This window comes from Carettochelys insculpta, chromosome 11 (genome assembly GCF_033958435.1).
Source record: "Carettochelys insculpta isolate YL-2023 chromosome 11, ASM3395843v1, whole genome shotgun sequence".
Lineage (NCBI taxonomy): Eukaryota > Metazoa > Chordata > Testudines > Carettochelyidae > Carettochelys > Carettochelys insculpta.
The window spans coordinates 35,226,027-35,247,829 of NC_134147.1; the positions used below are offsets into that span (position 1 = coordinate 35,226,027).

General features: G+C 40.5%; 1 protein-coding gene across 2 annotated transcripts in view; it reads right to left on the reverse strand.

Annotated features, from left to right (window-relative positions):
- Nucleotides 1–1,832: 1,832 nt before the first annotated feature.
- Nucleotides 1,833–21,803, reverse strand: part of LRRN1 (leucine rich repeat neuronal 1) — a 29,959-nt gene continuing 9,988 nt past the window's right edge. The window contains exons 1-2 of one of the 2 annotated variants that reach the window (XM_075005316.1): nucleotides 5,197–5,313; nucleotides 1,833–4,843 (exon numbers count right to left, since the gene is read on the reverse strand). In XM_075005316.1, the coding sequence (XP_074861417.1) occupies nucleotides 2,485–4,635 (2,151 nt within the window). In that variant the 5' untranslated portion in view covers nucleotides 4,636–4,843; nucleotides 5,197–5,313 and the 3' untranslated portion in view covers nucleotides 1,833–2,484. Of the gene's footprint in view, nucleotides 4,844–5,196; nucleotides 5,314–21,803 lie in introns of those variants that run through there. The other variant, XM_075005315.1, reaches the window with a different exon arrangement.

Sequence of the window (21,803 nt, forward strand, 5' to 3'; positions counted from 1 at the left end):
GCAGAGGCAATTAAGTTACAAGTGCATATATACAAGGTGCTCTAAAAGCTGCACATTGGAAAAAGACAGAAATTGACATTAAGGAGAGAGAGTATGACAAAATTAATGTTTCCCACCTTGATGCCTGTAAAAGAATTACTTAAAAATATATGGCAGGCAGCAGTTTGAGATTTTATAACCACATAAAGAATTTTATATAGTAAATGTGTTTCCCCCCACCCCACACATGAAAACCAATAGTTTTTATCAAACTTTAAAAAGATAAGATGTAGGAAGCTACTGGTTAATGCTATGAAATTATTACATTGAAGTTTTTCAGTTGTGAAACTTACATGCTAGATAATCATAGAATTGTAGGCTTGGAAGGGACCACAAGGGATCATCTAATTCAGGCCCCCGTGCTCATGGCAGGACTAAAGGGACCATCCTTGCCTGGTATTTGGAGATTTCTAAGTGCAGGTTAGACAATGATGCAGAGCCCCTGAACGCCACAGGCACTTTCTTTCAGTGCTTAGGCTGATGCAGAGATTTTATTTCTCATATTCAGCCATAACTGTCTGAAGAAAGGTTTGTTGAGATTGACGGATGGGTGGACAGTTTCCTGCCAGGAAATCTGGAGGAAGTTTGTCATTTGAGTTACCAAAGATTTTAAAATTAAAAATGACATTTCTAGCACTCAGATAATTTCATTTGTGCTCATCAGTCACCGAAAAATAGCCCATCAACATGCAGCAGCATCCCACATACTTAGTGATCACTGCAGAATGAGCAAGTAGCTGCCTTGTAGGTAAGGCAATGAGGGGTAGTAGAAAATTAATATACTACAAAACTTCACTACTTCCTCACTTGGCATCTGGCATGACTACAGTAGATGCTTCATTAGAAGCCCTATTCCCTTTGTGACCTTACACTGAACAGTCTCTGTCAAGGATTTTAATGAGAGCAGAAAGGCCAACGTTGAGCGATTCTGAAAATCCAGCTCTAAATTATTCATGTATTCACATAACTGTTTCTGTAATTTTGTACCATCTCAACTTATTCTGCAATTTAGTAAGATATTCTGAACTATAGCCATGAAAGTCTATAAAACATATTGACTGTTAAACCCCATTCCAGGCAAGATATTCCATGAATTTTCAAAACCCAACTGATAATTAAAAAGACACTAATCCAAATAATGTGGATTTCCCACCCCACCCCTGTAAACCTTTGATGAATTAACTATTAAAACTGACTATAGTGATTGAGTTTTCTTTAGTCATTAGTGACTGTGAACTATATGCATCATATATAACAGCTTACAATATAAGTGTACAGAAAAGAAAATGTGCCATGTTCAATGTATTTTCTTTTTGTGTACCTAGTTTCATGATAAAGTGTAAGGCTGGAAGAGACCAAAAGAGTTCCTTTAGTTCAGTCCCTCGTACAGAGACAGTTTTGATGTTCCATGTGATACATTTACAACCCTTACTGTACTTTCCCTCTCTGATTGGGTACTCTTCAGTATTATGTGTTTTAATATTGAAGACAGTGCAGGAAAAACATCCCAATTAAACTAGATACTACTTCTTGAGAACAACAATGGAAAAGTCTACCAATTTACTTTATGCCCTCCCCCTCACAATTTTACATTAAATATGTCAATGACTGCTGATCATTTTTGACAAATCAATCTAGTGACAATTAAAAACCATACATTATTGCAACTGTTCTAAAAAAAAATCAGAACAAAACTGTAATTTATTGTAGTTTTGCCTTCATTCTACACCCTGTGTTGGTGAATTAAGCACAACAAAATACTAGTATTTTTTAAAAGTGTCTACTAAATATAATAAAAAGAATGATAATTAACATTTAGTTTGTTACATTTAAAAAAATCTGATGTACATATTTCTATTGCCTGTTAGGTTTATCTAAGCCTTTCAACCATTACAAAAAAAAAAAAAAAAAAAAAAGAATCATTGTTTAAAGTCAAAAAACATTCAAATCAGTTGATACAACATTACAGTACAGTCAACTAACATCACTGAAGATTTTTTCCCCCTCAGTTTGAGTCTTTAGACCCCAGTGTTATAAAACTGGTTTAATGCTGTTTTCAAAATTGTATGTTAGCTGTTTCAGGATACTGTACGCTCTACTGATGGCTTCAGAAGAAAGGGGTTGAGCTAGTTGTGAATCACAAGGTAACCCCAGCCTGTCATTAATTTTATTCAGTACTGTAGTTAGAACAGCATTAAGTTTAGCACAACTAAAAAAAGAGAAAAGAAAAAAAAAAAGGAATTGGAAGCTAGGTGAAGCTGCCATTTGTGTCAAACAATTGCGATACGCTATACTAAAAAATTCTGAAATATCCACCTGTCCTCACCACTCTGCCACAAACTAGCAAAGTCAAAAAATACAAAAGTCTTCAACTTTTCATTTTTTGCAGAATAAAGCAAAAAAGTCTTTGTGCTCCTTACTACCAGAAGCAGAATATCCACTGAGTTACCACATGTAATAGCTTCTGGATGTGTCTACTTGGGTTGGCTTGGTCTCTGCAGAACCATCTTTGTCTTTTTCACTGTCTCCTTCCCAGAGATTAATAAGTGGCGGGTAAAGCTCATTCAGTGGGATGGAAGAGGTCTTTTGCATATACTTTTTCAATGAATGGTGGTAGTTTTTTCTCTTAAACCTTTTAGCAACATAAACAGAGATGGAGGCAAGGCTGATGACAGCAAACATTGAACCCATTACAGCTGCTAGGGCAGTACTGGTTTCTTGGTCAGAAACGTCAAGGGCAAAAGCTGCATTTTTTGTTGTAACATTAACACAAGACTTTTGAGTTTGCTGATGGATATTTGATACGGTTAGACAAACCTCATAGTCTGTGGATGGCTGCAAGTGAGTGAGGTTATATTCATGTACATCAACTGGGACCCTTGCAGTATATGTAATATGAGGGTTATCAATCTTCATCGTGGCTGAGGACCATTTTAAATTAGAGGTCATGACATTGGAATTAACCTTCCAAGAAACTAATATTGAATGAGATTCAGCTTGCTTGACGTATATTTTCAACACTTGTGTACCATCCAAGAGAGTTCCATTCACTCTTATCGTAGCTACTCTTGTATCAGCCCCTTCTATATTTTGAGCAACACAGGTATATCTTCCCGAGTCTTCAATCTGAATATCTGTGATTTCCAGCGTACCTTCACTGCTCAGCCTGTATTTGTCTGAGAAACTTTCAACTGTTATTTTGTTTCCAAGTGGCGTTACCCAATAAATCTCTGGTTCGGGTTCTGCCATGGCCCGGCAATCTAGAAACACTGTCATGCCGATGTCCAAATTCAAATGATTTGGAAAAGTGTCATGAGAAATCATTGGAAGACATTGTTCACTTGAATCCTGTATTAACACTTCTTTCACCTGTTGTCCTCTATATTCTGGTGGCATAGCACAGAACATTGATAAAGGCTCCATGAAACGGATATTAGTTTTGTTTGAATTGATCCAGTGAATGACACAGTCGCATCTGAGTGGATTACTGTGAATACTGATCTCACGCAGGTTTGGAAGGGATTCCACTGTCTTTTGGTAGACTGCATTCAAAGCATTATTGTTCAACATAAGGCTTTCCAGAGCAGGAACATTACGAAATGCTAAACGGTGTATATAAGACAACTTTGGATTATTGGTAGCTTCAAGTTTTGTAAGTTCAGGTAGATTGTCTAGTGCATACCTATCAACAGAAACTAGTTCTCCCATATTATTGATCCCAAGTTCTTTCAACCGCAGCATATTTTTAAAGTCACCTTCTTGGATTTTGTGAATTGGATTTTTGTTGAGGTCAAGGAATTTTAAATTTGGAACTTTCTCAAGAGCAAGCTGCGGAACCTTGACAAGTTTGTTATCATAAAAGGAAAGACTTTCAAGACTATCCAAGCCTACTAATGCATTTCCAGGAATATCAGTGAGGTACATACCTGCCAAAACTAGACTTCTTAAATTTGATAGTGGTTTGAAGTTCATATCTAGTATTCCAATAACTGGATTTTCCCCAATCATAAGGATCTCCAAGTTAGGAGTAGAATCAAACCAACGACTGTCAATAACTTTTAATTTGTTAGAGTTAAGATGAAGTCTTAAAAGGTTCCTCAGGCCAGCAAATGCATTTGCAGAGATGCTACTAATCTGGTTATGGTTTATGTATAGTTCCTGAAGATTGCAAAGGTCCTGCAGGCAGTAGTCAGTCATTTCTGTTATCTGGTTTTCCTCCAGATGTAAAGTAGTGAGCTGAGTTAGATTTGAGAGCCCCACATCTTTGATACTAGTGAAATTATTCTGTGAAAAATCTAACTCTGTTAAGTTGAAAAGCTGTTGGAGTTCATCTGTGGTCTTTGCAATGTTGTTGCTTTGTAAAAGAAGAACTTGAGTGTCACTGGAAAGATTGCTGGGGATTTTTGTTAAACGAAGGTCATTGCAATCAACTGTTGTGGCTTCTCTGTAGGTTGACTGTGGTGTAAACCATGGCCTGATTTCACATACACAAAGCTGTGGACATTCATTGTTTTGTATGGAAGGCTCAGTTAATGAATTCATGAGCAATTCTAGCACCAACAGGCAAGCTATTGAAACAAATCTAAGCCTAGCCATGCTGGTTTGCTAGTAACTTCAACTGCCTCACTCCTTAAAATAGGAAAAAAATAAGTAAAAATTAAAAAAGTTTAGGTTGAAACTCTTGCACATTCAGAATACAGAAGATTCTTTTCACAGTCTCTTCACTTTTCTCCTCTGTGCCAAGTGCTTGCACAAATCTCTGCTGCATGAGTTGGTTAACCCAAATCAGTGTCTGGCGAGGCACCTAAAAAGCAGATAGGACAGATGTTACGCTCCTTTCATATACACTTTATACATTCTTTTCACTTCTCCCTTCCCAAAATAAAAAGTTATTTAAAATTAAGAACCCAATTAATTCCCAAAATTCTTTTATGAAAATTCCAATTAGGTTTAGAAGTGGTTTTGTATAGTTGATTCAGATTAGAACCATTCATAACATTCCGAGCTGACTAGTCATGAAAACCGGCATAACCTAGTGTTACCAGCTTTCTACATGTTGAACCACTTTCTCCGAAGCCCAACTCCTGCTAATTGCATTCCCCCCCCCCCCCCCCGCCACTTGTTCTCTCCCCACTCTCATTGACTCACTCATTTTACCAGGCTGACTCAGATAGTTGGGTTGCAGGAGTAGGCGAGGGCTCTGACCACAGACGTAGACTTCAGGGTGGTGACAAATGAGCAGCACAAGGTTCTAACCAGGGCTCCAATCTGAGGCAGAGGGGATTAGAATGTGAGAGTGGGTGAAGCCTTTGCCTCCACAGCTCTATTGGCCATAGTTCCCAGCCAATGGGAGCTGCAGAGTCAGCACTTGGGATGAGGGCAGTTTGAGGAGTCTTCCTGGTTGCTTCTATATGAAGGGGCCAGAATAGGGACATACTGATGCTTTCAGGAGCCACAACTGGCAGGAATACTGCCTTAGCCTCACTACGCCATCAACCCAACTGTTAAACAACTTGGTCAGTGGTGGTGACTAGAGCTGCCAGTGCCCATTTTGGAAATTACAACAAAAAATATTAGAGATGTGGAATAGCCATATAAGGAGAGCATAAGACGACTGACTTGTCAGCTTTGAAAAGTGACTCAGAGGATATAAGAGGTCTATAAAAACATAAATGGGATGGGAAAAGTGAAGAAAGACGACTTATTTATTCCTTCCCATAACAAGAGAACTAAAGGCTCAATCTTGGGATTGTCAGTGGCGCTCATTCTTTTTACTCTGTGGCGTATAAACACCAAATCCTGTTGAGCTGAAACTTTTTCTTTATGTAATCCAGAAATTGATGAGATTTAGCAGCAGCTAGTAGTATGGCATCCCTGATCAGACACTGATGTAGGTTTTAACGTGAACTGTGGTCATTCCAGTCTACTGGCAGCATCTCTTGATAAAGGTTGAATGTTCCAATTATACCCAGCAGAAGTTGGGCAACTAATGCTCCCAATTGTTGCATTCAGAGCTGATTCACTTAATTTCATTTTCCAATTTTTAGTATTTTTGCCACATATTCCACTGAGATGGAGGATACAATAATATAATTAAGAGGCAGCCCTTTTGCATTGGCCCAGTATTCGCATCCAGTAACAGTTCATGTGGATATATTGATAAGGAAAGCAGTAGTTGGTGAGAAGGCACCCACTTTTGATTATACAGAAACAACTCCATTCTAGCTCTGTAGCATTCGTGTATTATAGATCACTTGTAGGAGGATTCAGAGAGAGTTATAGAGTTGGCTGTGTGCATCAAACTAAATCCTCAGACAAGGTAATTCCGCTCCATGTATTCTCTTGTCGAGTCCCTTCCATACATATACCCATAACAACAAAATGAGAGGCAGCTAATGGGTTATAAAACTTGAGTTTCTAACCCATAAAGCCTATCACAGGGTAGCCATGTTAACGTGTATCTGCAAAAACAACGAAAAGTCCTGTGGCACCTTATAGGCCAAGAGATTTATTGGAGCATAAGCTTTCGTAGGCAAAGACCCACTTCATCAGATGCATCGCCAGAAAGCTTATGCTCCAATAAATCTGTTAGCCTATAAGGTGTCAACAGGATTTCTCATTGTTTTAACCCACAAAGAGCAATTCCCTTCTCCATGATTAAAAGGAAGTTCCAATGTGTATCAATTTCTTATAAAGGAAGACTGCAGTTGGAAAAGGAAATAAAAGGTTTAAAAATTCATCTCAGTTGAATTTAGCTGTGGTGAATGGTATCAAATTTATGATTCAGATAAGCTTCAAGCGTTTTTATTAACCCTTGCTAGAATGACTCCAAAGTGAATACACCAACAGTACTGATAAGAGCCCAAACATGTACCAGTTCTTGTTTTGCAGTCTATTTCTATGGTTTCCAATACACTGTCCTTTCACCACATGTGGCAAACAGGACAGCGTGGTGTGGAGAAGCAGCTCCTTAGACCCGCACATGTGGAGTGTCCTCTGTGCATGTGCCCCACCACTTGGTGGGATGAGAATGTGGTAGCAGTGGCACCTCCTCCTGCGGTGCAGCATGGAGCAGCAGGGCTCAGGGTGACCTGGCTCCAGTGAGTTTTGGCAGTTCGGTGGGGGGCGGGGGGTGTGGCGGTGAGGGAAGAGGGTGTCTGTGGGGATTGTTAAATTTCTTTTGGACACCACTGTTCTATTAGATAAAGGGGATGCTGTGACCAGAGTATGGTAGGCAGTGACCGCCTATTTGCAGAAGGGACAGGAGACCCCCAGAATTCTAACTTCATTTTTAAAAGATAGAGAAACTAGTCCTTCCCTCAGAACTCTGACATATTTAGGGAAAGTCTGTCAAAACAGTACTTTTAAGTTAATTTTACACACTGGATTAAGATGTATATCCTCTCTGAAAGAATTCATGGCTTAAATTACAATTTAAAGATAAAGGGTTGCTAAGATTAAATTTGAATGTTTATAGCTGGTTTCTGCCATGTTCTTGCATCTCTCCTGGGTCTTTCCTAGGAACATTCGAGCCAAGGTACAGTTTGAGCCTTTCTGGTCTAAGGCTTTCCAGTTTGGCAAAGTTCATGATTCAGCAGGGCTGTGAATGTTACTGGCCCAGAGAACCTAGGCTGCTGGGAGTCCGGCAGCCAGCGGCTTGAGGACAGGGAGCCTGACAGCCTACAGTGAGGCTGGAGCTGCCAGGGGAGCCGGACAGGCTGGAAGCGGAGCTAGGCTGGGGAGAGAGTCGATCAGAAGAGAGGCTAGAATTCACCTCCCTAGTTTGGGACTGGTCAGGTCCGGAGGGTGCCGGACCAGGGAAGTACATTCTGTATTTACTGGCAAAAAACATTGAAAGAGAAATTTCAAGGTCATAGGCATCAGTATTTGTACGAATACACCTAGTCTGCTTGTCCAGTCAGAGACCAGGAGCAATACCAATCACAGCTAAGAAATACAGCTCAACTGTCCATGTCTGAGCCACACAATAATAAATAAAATAGATACTCCCACGGACTATCCATAAGCAGAAAGAGCATAACAATTATTCATTTCAAATGAACGTTTACCTCCATTTTGCTACATGTAACATACACACATCTAAAATTTTTACCTATGAAGGCTTCAATAGCTTTTGATAAAATATTAACTACACCACATTTCAAATATATCTAATCTAATCCTTTTGCTTAAGGCTTATATACCCCATCTTTTGGGTGTTACATTTATAGCCCACATTGTGCACTGGTACATACTAGATTTTACTGAATGGATTCCTCATTTCTAAACATTAGACATATGGCTTTAGAAGCTAACAGTGACACGCTTTACTAGGTGAGTTATTTTCTGCTGCAGATATAAATTTTATTTCCCTCTACAGAAAGTGTTCTTTATAAATTACTTGTACATTCTTGCCTTCAATCCCATCCAGCCTTAGGGCAGCTTGGGTAAAGCTACACATGAAAATCGAACATATTCAGAAAGCAAATTCTGATTGGCTTCAGAAGCACTAACCTCTGTTTATTCTTGTGTGAATGACAGTCCAGATACCAGTGAGTAAGACAGCAGAGCAGAAAAAGACATTCAAGAGTTTGAACAATCATAAAACCAAAGCTGCCACTTTGATCTTAACAAGGAAGCAGTAATGATAGAGAGAACAAAGCACAGAAGAATTAAGCTCTATATGAACGGAAGCTGTTTGTGTTCTCCTGCTTTATATCCACGTAGGATCTCCCTTGGGTGTTTCTGACAACCAATCTTGCGTAGAGGCTATGATGATGGCTGCTACCTGCAGACTTGGCCCAGCATGGCTTTGCCTCTTCTTGATTGTTTGCAGTGGAGGTCCTTTTGCTAATTCTGCACAAGGTGTTTTAAAAGTTTCTCAGTCTACATAATGGCACATCTACTGTGCACTCTTGCAGCTTGATTACATGCCCAAGAACCCTACTGCCCATGGAGGGGGACTGCAGGCGTAGAACTCTGGCACACACAGTAGCACGGAGTCTGCCTGAATGGAATTATTACCTAATGACCCCACCCCAATGCAGGTAAATTATTGCGACTTTGCCACCTAGAGGTCCTTCTCAACCTGTCTTATCCAAGAAATGAATTTTTGTTGGTTTTGTTTTTAAACTGCTTTAGGCAAACATCTTTATTGATCTTCTCAAAAAGAGGTCCAGTCCTGTGCTGTGCTTGTGCTTTCAGTTCTCAATGCCTGCTATGGACACTGCAGTCACTCCACATGAGTAGGCTCTTACTTGCTGCACTGTAGTTTAGAACAGTGTTTCTCAGCCTTTTATACAGTACCTCTTCTCAAAACAAAAAACCCTCCAGTACAATCTTCAGACACACTTTTTTTTCCTGCTATTGCACCACATTTGTTTAAACAGCTTAGTCGTACTGGTTGGCTGGAAGAAATTGGCTATAGGCAATCAGCTTGCCATTGTTCTTATGATTGCTCAAAAAAGGATAAATAAAATAGATTAACATAGATGAACTCCTTGGCTCCGTTTCCCCAAAGCAGCAGACCTGGGCCACAAAGAAGATTATAGAGCTGTGAGATCAACCAAGAAAGGAAGTTAAGAGCAAAACCCATGAAAAGTGAATCTCCAACAGAAAGAAAGAGATGGACTCACAGACAAAGGACTCGCTTGAGCTACAATGCACTGATACACAAAAATCCTTAGTAGCAGTGTTGCTAGGAAGGCCTATCAACCCATGAAGACTTTAAACAATTTTTTTCCCCCCTCACCAGGAAAACTACTACTTCAAAGACTTGGGGTTAATATTGCTGACAAGTATACAAAATGAATAAAATTTACTGTATCTTGGGCATGAAAGTGGCACAGGAGATCTGTATGAGCAGCTCAACTTAGTGCTGGTGGTGGTTAACCTGGAAGCCCACTATGGTTGGACTTGCTGAGCTGACACACAGGAGCTACATCTACACTAGCATTCCTCTTTCGAGACAGGCATGCAAATGAGGGAAATCAAAAATGCAAAGGTGGTGCAGATTTACATATCTGGTGCCTCATTTGCATATTCTTTTGAAAGAGCTTCTTTCAAAAGAAGAGCAGTGTAGATGTGGCTCTTTTGAAAATAAACCCCCATTTTCAAAGGCACCCTTATTCAAAAAAAAAAAGTGTGTGTGGGGAAAATAAGGGTGCCTTTGAAAATGGGGGTTTATTTTTAAGAGAGCAATGCAAGTGTAGACACAGCCAAGAACACAGACTAGAGTCTTCAGCTACACGATTACCACTTATTGTAGCAGAAACTTAGCCTGAAGTGAAAACAAAGCAGTATCCTTGTTCACCTTCCCCTTGTCCTGGGGAGTGACCACCCAGATCCTCTTACATTTTCCCTTTATGATAATCTTCAGCCCTCTTCCTCATCTCTGGCCCAACAATGACAAGCTAATTACTCTGCTAAATCCCCTGCCCTGTTTTTTTTTTTTTTTCCCCCTGCAGCCATTATTTTTGTCTCTTTACTAACACACAGCTGTGTACTCAAAAAAGCTCCTTGTAAACACCTGTAGGCTTGAGGGGTTCCCAAATGTGCCTTCCATGTACAGGTTACCAGACAGACTCAGTCGCCCCCATGTACCTAAGCTTGCCCATGTGAACTCCACCTGTGACTGAGGAGTTGTGTAAATGGTATGGATGCTGAAAGGCAATAAAGCTCCTGGAGTGGACAACACATAAGCAGAACTAATTAAAAGTGGTGCAGAAACACTCCTGAAATATCATAAGCTCGTTAATATGGTTAGTGAACTAGTTCCCATTCATAAAAATAAAATTACTATACAATCTCATTGACACACTAATAAAAGAAATACTGCTGTACGTTGTCCTAAAGAGAATCGCACCAGAGGTAGATAATACCCTGTGTGAAAATAAGCTGAATTTTGTTCCCCCTCCCAAAAAGGCTACAGAATAAATATTCAGTCTATTTACTATGCAAGAAGCAGTCTAAGTCTTTGATTTCCGCTAAGGGGATTTGACAGCATACAGCATGAACCTCTGACAATCCTGTGGCTGGCTGGAGTTGGTGAAAATATAATGAGGTTGATACAAAATCTCTATGGAAGCAGAACTACTTTGGTATTTATGGGGCATGAGCAAAGTAGTTGATTAGACTTGAGGATTGGTGTCAAGCAGGGCTGCATGTTATTACTAACCCTCTTCAACTGTAATGCTGAAAAACTAATCTTTAAAATCCATGGATGAAAAGAAGCCTACAAAAGAGCGTGTATCCTGGTTGGATGAAAAAAAAGATTACCCATTAGAGCCTCCCTGCTACTACTGACTTGACTGGAGTGTTTGGAAAAAAAAGAATTAGTGGTTGATGCAGAAACTTCCGGTCTAAAACTATCCCACAAGAGAGACAAAAACACAAGGCTTGTTTTTAGACTTGCAGGTCTCAGGCTATTAGAGAGGCAAGACAGGTACAATGAGAGGTATTACTGCACCAACTTCTATGGATGAAAACAAACTTTTGAGCTACTCGTTTAGCATAATTAGTTAACCTCAAATGATTCCTTAGGACATGAACTATATGTGGTAAAACATCTCTTCCACCTTGTCTTACCTGCAATGCTGAGAACCTTTCCCAGACTGAAGAATGCTTCTGTGCAACTTAAAAAGCTTCTTCCTCACCAACAGAAGAGACATTCACTTTATTGCTTTCATCTTAATGAGGACACCCAAGTCTGATGAAAAAGCAACAAGATGTTTCTACGTAACTCTCAGGAGAGGCATTGAGCACTTCAAATACCAGGATAGTGTAATGGCAAGGGATGCTAAACATCATTTAGGAATCTGACATAGAATTGGACTTGGGATTAGTGGCACATATGTTGAAGCAAAATAGATTGCCATGAAGTATTAAATGAGATTGCTGTAGCCTATTGGCTTCAGTGTCTTGCTACATGCATGCCAGACATGTACCCTAAAGGAGGAAGACATTAAGATACTTTTTGTCATGAACTGGGATGCAGTTGCTTGGCATTAGGTGTTGCCAATGACTAACAAGGCTGTAACTGCCTGAAGTTACATCCTAACTGGAATCATACCAGATATAAAGAGGAAAAAAACCCCAAAACCTTAATTTTGAGAGACATGATTGGATGAACAAAGGAAGATGGTGAAACTTGCTTCAGCAATGATTGATGCTGGGGTAGAAGCTTCCCTTGCTGTGCAATTCCACAGTGTAGCTTCCTGGATAGGAATGCAGCATGGCACACTTCTAGACTATATGAAGGACTGAAAAACCATGGAGGAAGATCACTGACCAATGATTTCCCTGTTGTGTTTGCAGTGATGTGTCTTTTAATGGGACTTGTACACATTAGAGTGCATTTGAAATATCCCTCTCACAGTGAGATGTGGGAGCAGGAATCACCTTGGAGGATGGTGGACCACCTTCCTTCAGAATAAGGAGCAAACCTTCTCTGCCCTGGCCTTTTTGTTTATTTATTTATTCTGTAGGGTTTCCACCCATAATAGAAAGAAGTTTGGAAAAAAAAAAAACAAAGAAAATAAAAGGTCCCTTTTCTAGTGGAAGTGACTGAGGCCACATCTACATAACCTGGAAGATTGACCTGCGAAGGGTCAATCTTCCAGGGTTTGATTTCATACGTCTGGTGTAGATGCACAAAACCAACCGATCAGAGGGTCAGCAGTGACCTCTATACTCCCCTGTACTCCTTGCTATCATGAGTAAGGGAGGTCAGCAGGATAAACTCTCCTGTCAACGTTCCTTAGTGAGGATGGCCATTTACGTTGATCGTAGATACACAACTCTCGCTATGGCTATTGCGTATCTAGAATTGACTTATCTGCAATCCACTTATCTGCCTTGTGCAGACTACATGTGAGGCAACTAATGCAACATTCAGATGACCTGTTGATAGCAGAGCCTGCTTTAATGTTAGTCCTCTCTTGGTTTTCAAAACTACACTGACAAACTTGGGAAGATCTGGAAGATTTATCACCCAAACCTGCACATCAAAATATCAAGACAGTGTACCTAGAGAACTCTTATTTGAAAATGGAGATACCGGAAGAGAACCTAAGATAGGAAAACAGAACTACAGTGAAGACACCCCTTGAAATATTATGTTCAACATAACCATAGCCAACAACATTTATTCACTGCTGAATATGAAAGGCAGCGTCTCTTTAGAGATGCACAAAAAACAAGCATTCCTGTAGCACCTTAAAGACTAAGCCATTTTATTTATTAGATCATGAGTTTTTGTGGGTAAGATTGAGAGATGAAGTTCAGTGGGAGTTCAGGATACTCTCCATGAGAGCAGAGGGCAGTTGTTGAAATACATTGAAACTGAATAGGGAGCCATTTCTCAAAACTGTCAGAGGACCTTTCTGTACTAACTGCTACCTTAACCATTGTCAGTGCTCAGTGCTAACTAGGAGGGGATCAGCACTTTGCTGGGGTTAAGAAAAATACAAAACCAGAAACCCCCTTCCTAGGATTTTTTGCAGAAGCTGCATGCAGTATACAGTAGAACCCCAAGATACGTTCCCTCAGGTTGCATGAATCTTGGATTAATGCAACAGTGGTGGGGAGCTGGTGCCTGACTCCAGACTGCCCTCCACTTAGGGAAGCCAGGAAACTAACCCTGTTCCTGTCAGTGGTGGCAGTTGAGAGCCTGACTCCACTGACTGGAGTGGCTGCTGCCACTGACAGGACCCAGTCAGTTTTCCTGCTCCTGTGAGTGGTGGGGAGCTGGCTCCTGGCTCCCTGACACTCACAGGAGCCAGAAAAAACTGTCCAGTGCTGCTGCGCTGGTCAGTTTCCTGGCTCCCCTGAGTAATGCAAAATTTGACTTCTGTGCAGTTGTACAGGAACGCACCCTCTGAGTAAGTCAGAGGTCTACTGTATAGCAGTTCCCCAGCCACAAAATTTGTCTAAAAAACACTAATTTTAAAAGCTCTGGAATATTTGTTGCACAACAGGTGGTCCCATGGGAAGGAAAGAAAACAACAAAACCTGGCCTTGTAGATACTCCATAAATTTTTAGTCATTCACCAATACTTTTAATACTCCCCTTTCTTCAAAGTCACAGCTTTCCAACACTCCTGCAGCTCCATGAATCATAAGGGCACTCTGCAGGGTTTTCAAGGGAAGTGGGGGAATTCATCTGCTGCAGGACAGACTAAGGAACCAACGTTATTATGGGAAACGGATACTCTGCATGAAAGCTTTGGTACCCAGGTGCCTAGAAGTCCATGTGACATACCATTAAGTTGTTCCGATTTGTGCAGGACTAGCAAACTGTAGTACAAGGGAAGCATATTCCCACTATTACACTGTACTATATAAAAAGGTACCTTGGAGAGACTTAAGGCACATCTACATGTACTGGGAGATTGACCCTGACTGGGTCAATCTTCCGGGATTTGATTTTGTGTGTCCAGTGCGGATGTGTGAAATTGAACTATTGTGGTCAACAGTTGATCCCTGTACTCATTCTTGGGAGGAGTAAGAGAGGTCAGTGGAAGAGTTTCTTCCTGTCCTCCCTCAGTGAGGCTGGCCAGATAAATCACGTGTAGATATGTCAATTGCGTAGCTGGAATTTGTATCTAGGATCCACTGCAAGGTCTAGTGTGGACCCACCCTCAGTTGGGGATCAATGTCCTAGTCAGCATGTATCATTGATTGTCCCTTCAGGATGGAATGTGGAAGCCTCTCAAAGAGTCAACATACGGCCCCTATAGTGGTGCTCTGCAAATTTTGAAAGCCCTAATATAAGATAAAAGTGATATTGCAGTGTTGAGGACTACATCAGTATCGATTTGGAAGAGGGTGGAGAACAAAAGATCCTGAATTTTAGCTCTGCTACCAGCTGCAACGTTGTACGAGGTGTTAGCATGCAAAATAACTGACAGGCATTGGAATCGCAAGCTGTGCAAGAGAGACTGTGTGTGCATGCAAGTAAGTCAGAGTGGTTTATACAGAATGTGTACTAACAGGTCAAACGACAAAGAAGAAAAACAAACTGCTAATGTCAGCTACCAAGCCATAGGTAGTAGATGTTTCCCTACTAGGAGGGAAAGAAGCCTTTTAATGAAGGATGCTGCCTCCCCCTGCCATTTCTCCCAGCATATACTAGTAGAAGCGTAAAAGTCAAATGCAACTGCACACAAGTCACATGGCACTAACAGCTCAGAGTGTTTGCTATTCAAGGATAGACTGTTATTGTTAAGAACTTGAAGAATTTCTGCAACAATAGTTTGTCCTTATAAGAATCTTTATATTGCCACTAAGTCACTATATGACTGGATAAGCAGCTGCATAAGTTACATGTGCCCAGGGGGCTAGTCTAACATGTGCAGTCTTTCAGAAAATTATTTAAATGCTGCATTAATGAATTGCGGTAGCTTACTTGTCTCATTTCGAGTCTGAGGCCCTTGTCTAGTATATTCTCAGTATAACAATCAGTGCTAGAAAACTTGTCTTGAACTTAATGAACGCAGCACTCATGAGTCTGTTTAGAAGAGACATGCTACACAACAACTTAAGTATAAAAATACTAGAACCACTCATGTTATACGCTAATTTGGGAGAAGGCTAGCATGGTAAAGAATTTTGCAGAAACCACTCTTGAAATCTAGGTAAAGTTTTGTATTTTAAACAGCACCAATTATTAGCCCAGAGATGGAAAAAAAAAACCAAAAAACTGTGGCTGTGACACACACTTTTCAACCTCTGAAACAAGGAAAAGTCTGGGTATTTTTAAGACTGAAAGTACAGGACCCAGATGGCAAAGCAATCTGAAACTGACTAATGTAAAATTGCAATCAAGACAATTCAGCACCATCTTTGTTTCCACTTAAATTGGACAAACTTTTCGAATTCACAGGGGATTTTTTGGTGAGGAGGGATCCCATCACCCTATGAACAGATGCTAAGTGGTCACTCTCTAATATTGCGATATTGTTGCCATGTATCTTTTCAGTTACCTTAGCCTCAAGATTGTAGGTTTGCATTCCCTGCTCATTAGTTTATCTCCACTAGCTTCAAAAGGACTGTTTCTGACTTCCATTTGGCATGAGACTAGAATCAATCCTTGTTTGTTTTTTTTAAAGAACTGCTGCCATTTTTGCAGAAAGGGTAATGACGTTAATTAGGACAGCCTTATATTGATATGCAAAGACAGCACAGACATCCAAGTAGTGACTTTGTGTTACCATGTACACATACAGAATCACAAGACTTGGATGCAGTTTAAAAAATATGAGTCTAAATTTTACGATTGCATGAGCAGGCCTCAGTGTGGAAGAGGCTTCCAACAATGACCCTTACATCTATTTTTAAAAGACTCTGAATAGGCAACAATTGGATGGATCATGGTCTTAAGCTAAAAGCAAGTAGGATGTTTACACCTAACCTATCAAAAGGACATTTTCTTAAAGCATCACATTAAAATGTAGTACAGGTTGAGTCTCTCTAATTCAAAACTCTCTCACCTGGCAACATCCCTAATATGGGATAATTTTAGTGAGCCTGATGACCATTTATCATGGGAATGGCCAAATTTCCCATGGTCCCATAAAGTTTTACAGCCACCAGTCCTGGCTCCCAGTGTTCTGTGCTGTCACTTAGCTGTGATTTATCCTTACATGTCTTCTAAGAGCCCAGTAAGCAGCGGAAGTGTTGGTAATGTGCTAGAAAATAAATAGTGACCTCCCATGGTCTGCCAAATTCTCTCATCTGGCACCAGTCAGGTTCCAAGGGTTCCAGACGAGAGAGGTTCAACCCGTGTAAGTTTAAGAAAATGTACTGTATTGCAAACTGTAGCTCTTAAAACTGAAAATATGAGCTTGCTAAGAGATGCACATAGAAGCAGAAAAAGGCGTGAACAAGAGTGTACAAAGGATGAATACTTCAGGAAGCTTAATCTCAAAAAAAATAGTTAAGATATAAAACGCTTTCCAAATAATGCCTTAATTACTGCATTAGTGTTTTTATGGCTACAGCCCATTAAAAAAAGTTATGGTTTCATTTTAGTATTCAGGCAGGAAAAACTTCACTGTACATATTCTGAAGATGCTGATTGATTATTCCACCTGCTATGCCAAAAAAATACTAGATTCTTTATCTCAAAACAGAAGAAATGCAAAGATTACTCTGTTCCTAATATGCTTATTAATATTAAGCCCACCAACACTTTTTATTGCAGCTGGGTTTTATCCTTCAGCTCAGAAACTGTACTTTTCATTAAGAGCTTGACATACTTTCATGGGAGTAAGATTCTCTTCATTCATACTCTCAGCAGAAACACAGTGGGAGGTGGAAGAGGGTGCAGTGTAAAATACAGCTGGTGTATCTTGCTGGGCCACCAACTCAAGCATGGAATTGCAACACTGCCTCTGTCATCCTCCATTTGAAAATAGCTGGCAAATTGGCATTAACAAGTCATATTAGAAACATCAAGAATAATAAGTACTTTCAAAAACAGTGAGTTGTCAAATTATATGCACTAATAGTCTGGTTTGTTTTGCTTTGTTTTTTGAAGGAAAGAAAAAACATTTAAATACTCAAAAGCCACGATATCTTGCAAGGCAAAAGGCATTTGCAGACAGTGGTGATATTCCTACGTTTGAAGCCCAACACCCAGAGTGTTACATTTGTTGACAGATGGTAACAGAAAAAGATAAGCACCTTGGAGTATGTGCATTTTGCTTTGTTGCCCACAGTCTTAATATTGGGCTCCCAGAAGCAGAGCACTGATCTAGTTCTCACATAACCAAAAAAAAAAAAAAATCTTTCCACTGAACTTAATGGCAAAGGATCAAAGCTATGGTTAACACCCTTCTTCCAGAAGATGAGGTGGTGAATGGACTAAAATCTCTGGAAACTTCATTTATACAGAGAATTTTACAGAAGAGCCAATAAATGGGAACAAAATAGCCTGAACCATGCCATGGGAGCTCTCTGAAGACATTAAGGGTGATGTCTCTGAATACTGGCGTACTTCACCCCCAAGAGAAAAGAGGAGCATTTTTGCCTGTATTTTCCTCGCTGTAGCCCAGATTAGGAGCAATGATGAACATCTTAAACCTCATGCTGCAGAACAGCTTCTGATTTGGCCCTCTGAGGCCATAATACCCACTCTAGTGGCAACCTTTTAATGTGAAAAGGAACTACCACTTACTGCCAGGGATCAAGTATTGCTATTACAAAACAAAGGGAGAGCCCCTCTCCCCACCACCTGCCTGGTTACTGCCTCTCCCCACAACTTAAGCACCATGCCTCAGTCTGCCCTTTTCTTCTCTCACTGCAAGTGTCTGTGGGGAACACAGCAGGCTGTAGTACAGAGCTCTTGGGATGAGCAGGCAAGGCTGTTCTGAGCTCCAGATAGTAAGAATCTAAGGGCTCCACCAACAGCTGGAGCTGTTACCATAAAAATCATAGAAACATGGGGCTGTAAGGGACCTGGAAAAGCCAACAAATTCAGCCCTGGCATGGTGGCAGGATCAAAAACAGACCATCCTGGAGGTATATTTGTCCAACCTGTTTCTGAAAGTTTCCTGTGTTGTGGACTAACCAGTTTCCCTTGCAACACTATTCCAGAGGTTAAAATACCTGTATAGTTAGATATTAGAAAAAAACTTCCTATCCTAAATCTCCATAGCTGCAAATAAAGCATTTTATGTCTTTTCCTGCACTTTCAGGGGATCTGCAGGACTGATTATGCTCTTCTTTACAATAGCCTTTAGACATATTTGAAGATGAGAACCAAAATGTTGGTTCTCAAGACTAAAACGTCTAGTTTTTCAGTGAAGATCTGCACTGAGGAATATAGCCCAAAGGTGCTGCAGCGGATGATGAAAAGCAACATACTTGCTGCAGAAGGATGGAAGTGGCTCACTTGGTGAATCCTAGGTACTTTATGCATTCATGGTTGAAACACTGGACAATTTAACTCTAATCTTCCTACTTCTGCTCAGCGTATTCATATTCTGTGCAAGGTGTAACCACCAATACTAAAAACACGTTCCTTCTACCCTATAAGATTTGCTTTGCCTGTTGCATAAAGGTGGAAGGAGCAGCACTGTTTGGAAAGAGCTCCTGCTCTTCAGTCTTCACTGCACACAGCCCCCTCCATGGTATCGCTGCTACCCCAGGAGGAGAGTTTCCTTTTACTCTGCAAACCAGCAACACTCTTCTTGGTGACAAACTATCTAATTACCTCCACCTTGCTTCAGAATTGCATTCACCACCACCCCCGCCCCCAACTGTGGGTTTCCCATTTTCTTTGCTGATAAGATTCACTGAAGACTGAAAAGAAAGATGGTCTGGTACTTAAGGTGTGAATGGGGACTATGGAGATCTGAGTTTGATTTCCAGCTCTTCTGCAGACTTCCCATGGGATGTACAAATCACTTCATTTTCCCATGCCTCAGTTTTCCATCCATAAAATGTGGTGGTAATACTGCCTCATCTGTTGTCTTTGTGTACACTTAACCGTTAGTGGCTATGCATGCAGCAGAGCCAGTCAAGTCACTGAGGCTGTGTGAGTGCTCTGCTTTACTCTTGGAGAACTCTACACTAGAAACTTCAAGATACTGTGCACACTATTGTAAAATGCTACATATTTTATTTGTTAAAACAAAGTATAATCATTTTAGTTTCAATTATGTTGGTAGGTTGGACCTCTATACTGGGATGTCCCACCTCCAGCAATGTCTGTGGTCTGGCATCCCCATAGGTGTTCCCAAACTGGAACACTTATAAGAAAAAGCCAGGCCCTGTGTTCAGGAACACCTCCCACCCAACTTCTAGAGCATCTCAAATAGCTCACTTTGTGACTGCACAGGGCTCTAACTTACACTTAGCTCAGAGGGACAAGGGCTGCCTCTTAAAGAGCCTGTACAGATCCTGTGGGTCCCTGATTTCAGTGGGGGATTCAAGGCTCTACTGTAATACATGACTGTATTTTTAATGGTATCCAGATGTTATAATGGTTGGCACCTTAGAAGTGTGATGATGAATAAATCCTGGTGCAGAGGATAACAAGAATTAAGAACCATGCTCAGTAGCTTGACTGTGACTCTTGATCCCGGAGCCAGCAGGGGCTGGTGGTATTACAAACTCCCAAACCTGTGGTCTGTACTGGAAGACAGCACTGATCAGAAGAGGGGGGGGAAGAGGCAATTTCTCAAAATCATGGAATTTTATTTGCTCTCATCCATCCCTCATCAGATTCCATCTAGCATGGAACTAGATGAAACTGCTTATTTTCACTGGAAACAGCAAACCCAAACCCCACCCGTTGCAAAAAGGTACCTACATTTGGACTTGCATGACAAGTTATTGTCAGTCCCAGCAGAGAAAGTAGCTAGGCAGTGTCTTGTACCAAAGAGAATGTCCCAAAATGTCCTATGTGTTTTATATATTTTAAGCAAAGCTGGTCATGGAGATTTAAATCTAGAATTTGAATGGTACCCGAGACAGCTGCAAGGGTGCACAAAGAGGATCAGTGGCCTTCAAAAGAAAGGGCCTTAAATTAGAACTAGGACATTAGGGAGCTTGGGAGGAAATGCTGGCAAAGAAGGTCATGACCTGGCTGCCTCCTTTCACCTCAGGAGTAACTTTTATTAGCCAAAATAAAATGGTATGAGAAATGACTGACCACAGAAAAATTTGCATGCCTGAACTACACATGTATTTCATTAACCCAGAGAAAAAAGCGTTTCCCTCTCTTCATTCCTTTGATTCCATGCCAGTATGGTTACTTTTCTTCCAACGCAGCTCTAGCCAATGTTTCCATTGACACTCATCCGGGTTCCCACTCTGCTTGGGTGGACCCAGTCAGTTGGTGGTTCATACCTTGGAAATTGCTGCTAGAAACAGTGGCCAAAGAACGAAAACTAAATGAGCCAGTTTCTAAGAGTGAATTTATAAGACTGACATAATGGCAATGGCTGCAGGAAGCACATAAGCTTTGCGAGGATAACAAGCAAACAGTCCATTTACTTTTACAGCCTAGATTCTGTACCAACAGGCAAGTAAAGGAGCAGCACAGCTTTGTTGTGGTTAAAAAATTGCACTTTGGTAATTTTATTTATATTTCTTTATATAGCTACACTAAAGTATTTTACAATTACTGGAATGATTAAACAGGAGAAAAAAATCAAAAGCTTTAGTTTTACAGTGTTTCCTTCTGTAGAATCAGTGCATATGGTAGGGATGAATTCTGTTTGCCTGATGACTTCATTGGCAATTATGTACATGACAAGGAATATAGGATCAGGTCTCATGTTGGTTAATAACACTAATGAATTTGCGGGTATGGAGGCTTTTGTCTGCTCATTCAATACTGCGAACACACCCATAAGAAAATACATAGATTATTGGATCTTTCTGCACCTACTATGACTGAACAGGGTATTAAATACCCAGCCACAGGATTTGGAACATAACCAAATCAAGATAGCATAGAACCAATTCCATTAACTAGCCTCCAATTTGTTTTTGCTAGTAGACTGGATTAAAGTTTTGTTGATATTAATGAACACCTCATCAAGTTAATGGGTACCATAGTATCATCTCCTATTTTACTAGTGACTTAGGACACTTCTCTTCTAAATAGTTTTGTACATGAAAGTTTTCCACAGAAGCTTTTTCCTCCTCTGGAGAGCCTTCTGGTTCTTCTTTCATTGTTGGTAATCTAACACCTTAAAACAAAAATAAAAACCTCTCCTTACTGTGTTTATTTTGAGATTTCCCCCTCACTA